This window comes from Parasteatoda tepidariorum, chromosome 7, assembly GCF_982258835.1.
Source record: "Parasteatoda tepidariorum strain Cologne lab strain chromosome 7, Ptep-v5.0, whole genome shotgun sequence".
Taxonomy (NCBI): domain Eukaryota; kingdom Metazoa; phylum Arthropoda; class Arachnida; order Araneae; family Theridiidae; genus Parasteatoda; species Parasteatoda tepidariorum.
Genome location: NC_141761.1, coordinates 67925590 through 67938064, shown reverse-complemented (window position 1 = coordinate 67938064; position 12475 = coordinate 67925590). Strand labels below are relative to the sequence as shown.

Here is a 12475-nt window from a genome sequence, read left to right as displayed (position 1 = left end):
GCAAGAAATTTATTCTGTATTGATGTCAGATGATTAGCTAATAGTAATAAAGAATAAAATCTATAATTTGTTTTTAAATCAAACAGCAACAAAAAAATGTACGATTGTTAATAACTTTTATTAACAATACGCATTTTTTCAGTAGTTAAAATATTTTATTAAAAATTAAATTTTAAACAATTGAAGTTTCTATTTCTTCAAATGTAATTACAAAACCATAAAAATACTTTTGATTGTGATCATAATATTATCTAAAAAAAGCTATATCAAAAAGAAATTTTTTTTAAAATTTTATCATTTGTATGAAGGTTAAAAAAAGTACCTATCATTTTGATGATTTGTATTTTGAAAAGGAATTTTAAAAACACTTTTCAGTAATGCTGAATTTCTGAAAATGTCCAAGGGATTTGTTAAATATTTTAAAGCAGTGAAAATAATTAAACAATTGTTAATAAAAACAGAAAGGTTATCTAGAACAAGACAAAAGATTATCTCCAAACCTAATTACAAGCTATTTCATTCCAATATCAAAAATAGTTTAGGTACATGGAACTTCCTGATAGATATAAAAGTACAGTAGAGCATTAGTTACATTTTGTGCTTAATTTACTGTTTTTATTAAACATGTTAGTATTAATTTTATTATTATTTTACAGGGGTTACACTTTCGCCAAAATAGTCTTGAAAACATTATCAAATTTAATTTATAGTTGTAAAACTTCAATTATGCCTTGTTTTTTATTACATGAAATATTTAGACTTCAATAAATTTTTTAAAAATTATTTTGTTTGGAGAAGTTTTTAAGCAAAGACAAATGACTTTGGCCAATTTTTGGATTTCTTTCCATGCTCCTAAGTATTGCGGTTAGCAAGTACTTGTAATTTAAAATTTGTAGAAGTGAGGGCTGAGGAGTTTGGGGCACCCCAGGGCCCCTCAGTTCAACTGCTGTATATTTGAAAAAAATCAGATTATTATTACATAGCTCTTCAGCAATTTGCATGCTAAAAATTTTGTCCAGCTCAAGAAATTATAGGAGTACCTGAAGAGTATATCTTAGAATGGTATCATTGTAAAATTCTTCTCCTTATAACTTACTAAATATTAGGTGGACCGGAAAATAATGTCGTTTCCGCGCATTAAATATTTGTTAGTCTTAAAAACCAATAATTTTTTTAAAATCCATTTCAATTCATTTTTGATCTGGCATTGAGAGGTTGTTGCTAACGAGGGTTAATGCTACATTATTCATTAAAAATAAAATCTAGATAATAAATGTCAAATGCACCAAAACCACATTAATTTCTGGTCCACCTAATAAATCAACATATTGAATTTCTGCTAATTTTCCTCATAAGAAAAAGATATGCTGATTTTGTGACTCATTACGCTGGCTTAAGACACAGTAAAAAAATGTCATTTATGAATAACTTACTTTAAAAGCAGTGATTTCTTTAACTAGTGAAGGAGGGGAGTGTGTTTTAGAAGACATATCAGGTACTGAGGACGACATTTCTTTTGAAGAATGAAATTTAATTGAAGACTCTGGTGAGTCTTTATTTTGGGCGGTTTCAGCATTCACTCCAGATACTCCAGTTCTTCGGGCTAAAGAAATTTGTGTTTTCCATAAGTTTGGATTCATGACGATAATTTAAAATAAATTTTAAGAAAACTGATAAAAAGCAATAAAAAAAAATTAAAAAAACAAATAAGGCTATGAAAATATAAAGACTGTTAATTTTCAGTGTTAACGTAAATATCAACAAAGGACTTTATTTCAAAAAGGCAAACATTTTCGATTAAGGCCGTTTAAATTTACGAATATTACAATGCTTCATGCTACTCATTTGACATTATGTAATGTCCTATATTTTATTTCCAATTTATATGAATTAAACGATAGATTTAATTAAATAAATTAAAATAGGGAAAAAGATAATTTTACTAAATATTAATAAATAAAATGTGCAAATTGACATTTATAACTGTAATTAAGACCATTTAATTTATGATTATCACCATTATCAATATTACAATGTTTCATGCTGCTCACTTTACATTATGTAATGTCCTATATTTTATTTCCAATTTTTATGAATTAAACGATGGATTTAATTAAATAAATTGAAATAGGGAAAAAGATAATTTTACTAAATGTTAATAAATAAAATCTGCAAATTGACATTTATAACTGTAATTATGACCATTTAATTTATGATTATCACCATTCAATGCCACACAAACTTTTATTTCTGCTAGTTTTGCAATTTGTTTCTTTCTAAAATGTCCAAAGATTAAATAGATTTATAAGATTATTCTTAGATTGATTTATTCATTAAACTAAATTAAAATAGGTAGATTTTACTACAACTTGATTACACTCTTATTAAATCAAATCAAAATTTCATAAACTCTACTATATATATGCTCATTCGACTAATGTATATTGCACATAAATTTTGTAACAGGTGTCCCAAAAATAAAAGGTGATTTTAAATATCCTCTTCTTGTTCCTGTTCATTTACGTCGCACTAGAGCTGCACAATGGGCTATTGGCGACGGTCTGGGAAACATCCCTGAGGCTGATCCGAAGACATTCCATCACAATTTTGATCCTCTGCGGAGGGGATGGCTCCCCCGCTTCGGTAGCCCGACGACCTGCGCGCGAAGTCGAGCACTTTACGGTAGAACAGTTTAACGAGGACCAATACCGCACACCCTCGGTCCCTACGCAGGCTGATCCAAGTGGTCACCCACCCGCAGCCAGTGATGCTTGACTTCGGTGATCTGCTGGGAACCGTGTCTTAACGATCAGTCCACTGCGGGACAATTTTAAATATCCATTAAAGAGAAATGAATGGTTTGCAACAATCTGCTTAAGAAATTAAATTTTATTCTCAGCAAGTTTCAAAATTCGTGTTTGCAAACACAAAGTTTGTAATTAGATGGCACTTTTGATTAAAAAATTCTAAAATGATGTTTTCTGTCACAAACCAGGTCATTCAAACTGAAATATTCAAAATGTTATTAGTTAAATCTCTCTTCAGAATGTACTTCCTTATTCTGTAATCAGTGTATATTCAGAAAATAATGTTGTTTTATTACTTTTTATTGCTTAGCAGCATCATTTATTAGAGAACCTAATAACTAATTTGAAAACTAGGTGACAATAAATACCTAGTTGTACAAGCAGAATACAGCAAATTATAAATTGCTATCTCCTTCCATTTTCTTTAAATTATTTTTAAAAAAATTTTTTATATCTTTAGGATTCCAAAAATGTGATAATCATATTTTCAGATGTACCTAGTGTTTAAGTGGACTCTTATTTTTTATTTCAAAAATGGTGGATTTTGTGTATTCGGTATGTATGTCAACCTCAAAGAAAGGTTTAAAAAAAATTCAAATTTTCAGACCATGATATGATTCTAAAAAAGTATTAATAGTGAGTCAAATTGAAGAATTTGACTCAGTTTTCAAAAAATTGATGCTATGTACAAAATGTTAATGCAAAGGAAAAATAAAATTTTTTAAGATTTTTAATTTGATGGATGGTACTGAAAATTATATTATGTTTTGTGGGATTAAGGAGAGGAAGATGTATTTGAATCCCTATGAATAGAACCTTTAGGATGAGAACAAAATAAACTTATATCATTGCCATATGAAAGCTATGATTGTGTTATAATACCACTATTTGTTTTGCGTTTACATTCATCTTATGGATAAGATTTAAATGTGATTGTGTTATAATAGCATTATTTCCTTTATGTTTACATTTATCTTATGGATTAGATTTAAATTTATTATTAGCTGCAAAATTCTGGAAAAAAATTCTACGTGTCTAAACGTGTGTTACTCGTGTATAAGTCCACCCTCCTTACTTTCATTACAATTTAGAGATTGAAAAAGCCCATTTATACAAATGTGAATACAGTAATGTTATTCATGTGCATAGGAACTACAATTTTTAGGTATAAATTTATAAAGAGTTACAACTTTCTTACTTAGGTAAGAAAATACATGTTTTAGAAATAGTTTAATTTAAAAGAAACTGTTAAACAAAATAACCCAAAATAAATTGTCGAACAGAGATTGTAGAATATTATGTAATAGTAATAAGTGTACAAACATAGATACATGAAATGAATCTCATATTTGAACTGTGAACACAGGAATATAGAGGCATTTTTGTGGAATATACCTCTAATTGGAGTAGTAGGTTCACTGTAACAAGAAGAATCTTCAAGAATGGCAGATTCAGATATGGGGGCAGTGAGAGCTCTATATTCCATAAGGAGATCCCAAAGAGAGTGCTGAACAGCACTTTTTAATCTTTCTTTCATCAAATCCAAGCAATCTCTACCCATACTCCAGATCTGAAACCGGATCAAAGCAACAGGGCCTGGAATATTTTTCAAATATTATTTTTTCTATACATATATGTTTCATTCAATATCTTATTTAAAACTTCTGTAGAGCCTTATTGTTTTTAACCTAACTTAGAAAATCAAAACAAAATATATGAATTTTTCTCTGAATATGGTGTTATAAAGGCTAGCAAGGCAATCAATTGCAAGAAATGCATCTATCTCTGGTATGTTTGGTTTGTAAATCAAATGAATAAGATTCACTATAAACAGAAAAGTAATGTTAAGAAGTTCTAGAAATTTATTTATTTACTTTTGTTTGATACTTACAAGTATTCGTATAATGGTAAAATTTAAGAAAAGAAAATGTTAAAATTCCGAAAGTAAATACGATAAATTTTGTTTACACATAAATTGGTCATATGAATTCCAAACAACATAGATTTACATTGCATTTAATAAGTAAAAATTCTGATTTTGATAAAAACAGTTAGTTTGATTATTTGTTTATCAAAAATTTTGCAACATGATGTCAAAACATCTGTTAAGAGTTTGAAGATTTTAATGCATAAGCTAAATGCTTAGATATAAAAATTTAAAATATTCGTTTATGAATTATAATTGTAAGATTATATTTACAAACTTATAATCTAATTTAATACACTTGATAGTTATAAGCATTACAAAGGTACATTGAATACAAGAAGTGTGATTATGGAAAACTTAATGACGATTCTATATTTCATAAATTTGCAAATTATTTCAATTAACTATCTTGCACTTTCAAAAATAAACGAATTTCTACTGTTTCTTGCTTATTTACTAACTAAGCATTTTTGTAAGAGAGTGTGAAAGTTCCAGAAATTTTTTTTTCATGAATATAGCAGCCTAAAAATATATTTTTTAAATTTGTTAACTAAATATTTTAAACAATTGCTTTAATTTCACTGGTAAAAAAAATACATTGCTGTTTAAAGACAAACATTTTATTTAAAACAAAACAAACCATTACAATAAAATTTAATTATTAACAATTATGAAACTAAATGAAACAAAATTACAACTATTTTACTGTCAATGTCATCTTAATAAGACTTGCTTTTGATATTTTATTACATTAATTTTATAACTACGTAAATGATTAAGACAAAACTTTGCAGCAATAAAATTTAAGTTCAACGTAGAAAACCTTAGTGAAATAAAAAGCTTAGAAATAAACTTCTTTAAAATAACAAAAATTTTAAAAATTCTAAAAAAAAGTGGATACATTAAAAACACTTTCAGCTACAAAAATTAATAATTTTTCTGACAATTCATTTTCTTACCATATACAATAAAAAAAAATTTGTATTTTAATAATAGCCATTTGTTAGAACTATGTGATCCAGTTTTATCATTAAAAATATATATATATATATATTCGCCAAATTTAAAATCTTTAAGAGTAATAAAACCTGAATCAGTTTTTTTTGTTGGAAAATATATATATAATAATTCACAAATATATATAATAATCCACAAATATACATAATAATTCACAAGATTAATATTCAAGTTACTAAGCAGAGTAGTGGTAAGGACGGAGTAAGGTAAGGAAGATTGGTATGGTCGATTTAACTATATATAATCATCTAAAATATAAAATTTATTGAAGAATGCACTAGCATTTTAAAAAATACAATACATAAGACAAAGAATTATGATAACTTTATATATAAATCACCTGGGGATTTATCTTGTTTCAAAATATAACTGGAAGTTGAAGTTAGGTCTTCAAATTCAGTCTCTGACAAGCCATCTTGGTAAGCCATAGGATTTGGTGGAATGTTATTCACATAGTTAAATGGTTGCCCTTGTCCAGTAACAAGGGAAAGAACCACACATGCAATACCTATAATGGCATCATGTAAAATTAAATATTATAAGAAATTACATTTGTTTCAAATGGCTTCAAATATTAAAAATTTAAAAAAAAAAAAACAGTATTATCTTTTATGCATTAAAAAAATTTCAATAGCTGTTTTAATATCAGTTTTGTAGATTTTTAGCTAAGTCCTTATTAAAAATATATTTAATCAATGCTTTTTTTTTATAAAACCAAAATAAAACACATTAATTAAATAATATGTAAATTAGTAAACAACCAGCATTTTCACTCAATGTTAGAAATAAAATTAACTGATTTTTTTGGATTTTACAGGAAAATTTCAATAAAATTACAGATTAATTGCAGATATTGCTATATTCATAAAATATTGTTGATAAAATATTGCCATACTGATAAAATATTGCTATACTGATAAAATATTGCTATACAGAGCAATATTTTATGCGAAGTAAAATATTTTTTACTCAAAATGCAACAAGATTTTCTTTGATCGAAAATATGTTAAGTATTACATTTATTAAAAACCAATTCGACTAGGCAACAGTTTAACAAAAATATTTTCTACACAAGGATATAATTTATAGAGAAAAATAGAAATATTTTGCACACGCTCAATGTAATGCAGTTTATTAATATAATCACATTGTCATCCATCATAAATCTTATTTGTAAATAATAATGTTAATTTATATAGTAAGCTTAATTTTTAAAAATATAATATTAGTGAAAAATAAAGATTGAAAAACCTTTAAAAAAATTGAAACAAGACAATAATAAACAAAAAATCATATGCTAATTTTAATAAATCTAAAGTAAATTAAAACAAAGGATAGAGAAAACTTAGGCTAAGGAAAAAAATAAACAAAAAAACAATGTGAATAGAGCACAAATGAAAGTATATAGTATTGTCCATTTATTTACTTTTATGCTTCATTCCGGTTTTTTTTTTACATTATCAAATTTCTCCAAAAAAATTTATGAAATGAGACAGTAAAATGAAGGATTCTTTTGTGGTTGTTAAAAGAACAGATGTTACAAAAAATGAGTACGTCGAAAAATGGGAATAGATGTTGCATTTACCCAAATATTTGTGAATAAATTCCTCTGATATCCATCTGTAATCTCTGAAAAGCATCAATTGCAGTAGCCTTTGGTCAGTATCACATTTGTTTAGTGTTGAACCGAAGGTTCATAATGCATAACTTTCACAACCAAAAAGGTTAAGACCTACCGTAGCCTGTCTGACCTAACCATATAACTAAACCATATTTGAAATTGCAGCTGATGTCTGTTTAACATACTGTTCAAATGTACAAGTTTCTGAGGATGTTTACCAATTTGTATCCACAATCTAATTTCAATTTAGAGCAAATTTCGTAACATGAGCTATTCCACTGCATGTCAAAGAATAATTTGCAGCAGTTCATTGACGTTTGCTACTTGCCGCAAGTCTCTCCCTGCACATGAATATCGCTGTGTTTCTAAGTTATATTGCTTTTGGGATATAGATCCAGTCTCACAACTTCCCGAGATCTTTTAAGCCTTGTATAACAAAAGTAAAAAAATACAGTAGAGAAATAATTATCGAGAAAGTTGGGGGTCATTGCTATCCCGGATGTCTGAATTTCCAGGTTTTCTAGATAGCTAGAAAATGATTCAATACAGCTTAACTATATTCCTACTTAAAAATTGAATAACAAATAACGGTATTTCAATGGTTTTAGAATTCTAATTAAAAATTTTATTTTCACTTCACTCTTTTTATTTTATTATGTTTATATATTTAAGTATAGCAATGCATTTTTCTAAAATTTCTCTACCACCTCCTGTTTGTTGATATTTCCCCCTCATAAATCAAAGCTGAAAATGAAATTGTTCATCTCATCAACTTTTGTTTCTGAGATGTTGATTTTGTTTTCAAAAATAAAGGAAAAGGTACATAAATAAAAAAATAAATGGTCTAAATTTCTCCATTCTAAACCCTGTATCAATCTGGCAGAGACTGATTTGAGGAGATTTTGTTTCGCTACTTTGCATAGCTGCACTTCCCCTGTGATTATGTCACAGCATTTGACTTTCAGGCATCGAGAATTGGATGGACAGCAGCTGGTTTTTCTACTGAGCACAGCATTAATGGCATTCAGTTTGCAAACTCACTGCTACATGTATTATTGATTTCAGGTGAAGTTACGGGATTTTGAGCATAAACTATTGGTGTTTCTTATCTTGGTTTTGCTAGAACACCTCTATCATGGAGTTTTACTTTATTATATTTACAAAGTGTTTTTTTTTTATTACCCTTATACTTCTGTTCACCCCTATTAAGCATGTGTAATGCATTTTACCTTCTATAATCTAAGACTTTCCCTGAAGGATGACTAGAATTTCCATATTTTACCGCAATTGTTCTATTTCAAAATAGAGGGGAAACTGAGCAAAAATTTTCTAGGTACTTTAGATACCGGATAAAAGCCTCTAGCAAGCATTAAACATAACTAAAAATCTATTATACTCTTGATAAATTAATACTGAAATTAATTTCTTCACTTCTAGGCTTACAAACCTTTTCCCCCAGCATGACCAGAAGCTTGCTGAGAATGATACAAGAACACATCATTATCATCAACTAAACCCCACTCTTCCACTGCATGCCAATAAGCCTGTAGGAATGTTAAGAATAATTTAGTAACAGCAAATTATTCATTATTATCTAAAGGAGAATAAAAAAATTAGCTAAAAATATGTTCTCATATACACTTATAAATCTTACATCTCAACAGTTCAGCTTTAATTCTTTCGACTTCTTAACAATAACAGCTATGATCATAAAAATAGTATCTAGTTGTAACAAAATGGTCTTGAGGAACTAGGTGAGAGTGTTTAATAAGAGTATCATCTAGTGATCATAATTAATATATATCTAAGTTGTAAACTTTATCATTTTATAGAAAAAATTATCTACTTAGTTGTAGAGCATTAATTAAGTGCAAGAAAGAAAGCTTATACAATAATGAGATGCTGAAACTGGAATGGAAAACATCGTTTTTTAGAGCAAAAAGTAGTAAAATAAGAGCAACAATGTAATACTAAAATACAGTACTATCAGTGGTAAAATATCCTGGAAAATAGTCATCACTTTTTTTTTTCCTGATATATAATGCTACATTTAGATTTGCCAATGAATTGTCATTTTGTTTTAAACTTTTTTTCCACCTCTCCTTTATTTCATTTTTTTCTTAGCATGAAAACTGTTTTTTAATTTCAACACTTCAAAAATTCATTAAAGCTCTTTGTTAGGTGCTACAATTTCAAAACACAGATAGAGGCTGGAATAAAAAAAAGTATTTTGAATAATTTTGTCTTGTAAAACAGCAGAAAGTGATTACTAGTCAAGTGAATACTCAATTGAAGCTCATGTTTGGGTTTTGTTATTCAACTGTTACTAGATTGATCTTTAGTGAAAAGTTTTTAACGGTATTTCTTTGCGAAGATTTATTGAAACTGATTTATTATTTTGTTCCCACTAAAATAAAATCCTTTTTGATTTCTTTAAGCAAAAACCCTATCTATTCAGAACTGTGCAAAAAAGATTATTCATTTTTCGTTATTGTTTTCATATACTTTTACAAATGTGAAACGTGTAGTAAATGTACAATGCATACACAAAATATAAATATGTACAGCGAAACCTGCCAAGTCGAGCACTATTATTAAGAACAAAATTTGCCCTAGATAATTCACGAGAGCATAATCTTTGTAATTTGGCCATGTGCATATCTTGTAGGGTGAACCTGAAAATAAGTCACATTTGCTTAGGAATGTTATTAAATGCTATTCTATGGTCTTTTTATGTTGTAAAAATATTTTTGAAAATTTCCTGTATTATGTTGCTTTATAATTTCTCTGGTGGGAATTTAAAATCAACTAAAATCCTTTGTAAATTGAGCATTATGAAAAATCTATTAAAAGCTTTCATAACAAGTAGGTTAAGTACATGTAAACAAAATAAATTTATATTGCTGTAATGATTATAATGGCAAGTTTCATACTCACATATATGTTCTAATGTACTGATATTTTAAGAAATTATTTTAAATTAAGGTATGGGATGCATCACAAAAAAAAATATGCATATTTATTTTCTTTTGCAGACACTTAGTACTATGAAGCTGATAAATATAACACATCTCAAAGAAAATTATTTTTAAGAGTATCAATTGTGTTTTAAGTTCTTTAGGAATGTTTAATTTAAAATTAATGTTTTTTTGAACTAGTAACAATAAAAAATCTACCTAGACAAGTAACATTTTGATATCATTTATTTTCTCCTTTTTTTTTCTCAATACCTCTTATGTTTTGAGGCAGATTTTTAAAAAAAAACAGTGTTTTTAACTTTAAAAACTAATAGCCCCATAAATCTACCATACGCAACTCAACATTAACCTTTTGATGCAGATTTTTTATTAAATATATTTTTCATACATTTTCATTATTTTTTATTAATTTAGGTCAAAATAAGAGAAAAATATCATATTTAGCAATTTAATAACTTATAGTTATGAAATACAGTATGAAACACCAGTGTCTATTTCTGCAATGAGGGTACACTTGTTTAAACATGGCTCACTTCCAAACAATAATTTTTCAATTGCAGGTATTTAGGTCTGAAAGAAACAGTTATTTATCATTGAAATTACTTTAATTTGTAAAATTAATTATCAATAAATTTTTGAATATGAACGAAAAGAAAAATTTTTAAACTACCTTTTTTGGATTTTATATTTTTTTAGAAATATAATTCTGATAAACTAGCAGATTTTTTGCAACTATTAGATTAGTCTCAATAATTAAAAAATGCCAAAATATATTTTCACTTGTAATCAAAACAATATATATATATAAAAGGGACCCATCTGCATCAAAGGGTTAACTCACTAAAACAACACATTTAACATAGAATCATTTCTCAACAATATTGTAAACAAAATATTTTTGCACTAAATTGAGACTATTCTACAATTTTGTAACTGATTTATTCTCATATCCTATCCGATAGAGAGGACTAAATGATACTCCTCACTAAGAGAGACTTTAAACAGTCTATTCCAGTACAAGTATTAGACTTAACAAGCAAAAAAAATTTTTTTATCTGCTACAGTTCAAAAAGGCATCATGCTTACAACTGAGCATAAGCACAAATGGCCAAGTAGAAGTATAGAAAAAAACGAAACACTTAATTTACTGTGCTTTGTAGTTTAACACACTTAAATTACTGTGCTAAACACTTAAACACTTAATTTACTGTGCTAAGAAAACTGATATATGTTTAATGCATGTGACAAAAAATATAACGTTATCTGTACTCTTTTTTGTAGAATTGGTTTTATCAGCTTGAAAAATCACCAACAAAAATACATCTTTATGAGCAGAATTTTTATTAAACATATTTTTCAAACTTTTTCCATTTTCTTTGTATTCATTTGGGTTAAAATAAGTGAAAAATATAATATTTAGTATTTTAATAATTTATGGTTATAAAATATAGCATGAAACACTTTTGTCTTTTTCGGCATTAAAGGTAAAATTTTCCAAATACAGTTCACTTCCAAATAATAATTTTTCAAATTTGCACTCACTTGAAGTTATTTATATCTAAGAGAAACAATTATTCATCATTGAAATTTTTTTAATTAAAAAAATAAACTATTGATACATTTTTGAAAATGGATGGAAAAAAAATTTCAAACTATGTTTTATGAAATATTTTAGTACAAATATAATTCTGAAAACCAACAGATTTTTAGTAACTTTCAGACTGCTTTTCAGCATGAAATGTTTTTAGCAGGTGGCCCATCTGTGCCAAAAGGTTAATAAAATAAACCTTTTATAAAACCACTTTTAAATATAATAAATAACTATAATAAACATAAAGTACATAGCAGAATTACATCTACAATAAAGTTGATTGAAATTAATATTACTTACTTTGAAATGAGTTTCTTTCCTGCTATCATGATACTTAGGATTATGGAGAAAATGAAGTAAGTTCTGGCGTAAATATATTTGAATAGAATGGGTATGGCCTAAAAGCTTCACCGGTAAAGTAAAATACAGCTCATAAGTTGGTGTGCTGCTTGGATTTTGTATAAACTAAAAATAAACAATATCCGATTAGAAACAGTATAGCATCACATCAATGAAACAGGCATGAATGAAACA

General features: G+C 27.1%; 1 protein-coding gene across 1 annotated transcript in view; it reads right to left on the bottom strand.

Moving 5' to 3' along the window:
• LOC107454702 (KICSTOR complex protein SZT2) overlaps nt 1-12475 on the bottom strand; it is a 129531-nt gene that overhangs the window by 43152 nt on the left and 73904 nt on the right. The window contains exons 42-46 of the mRNA XM_087167990.1: nt 12242-12406; nt 8820-8916; nt 6092-6259; nt 4203-4403; nt 1434-1603 (exon numbers count right to left, since the gene is read on the bottom strand). Coding sequence (XP_087024116.1) covers nt 1434-1603; nt 4203-4403; nt 6092-6259; nt 8820-8916; nt 12242-12406 — 801 coding nt within the window. The remainder of the gene's footprint in view (nt 1-1433; nt 1604-4202; nt 4404-6091; nt 6260-8819; nt 8917-12241; nt 12407-12475) is intronic.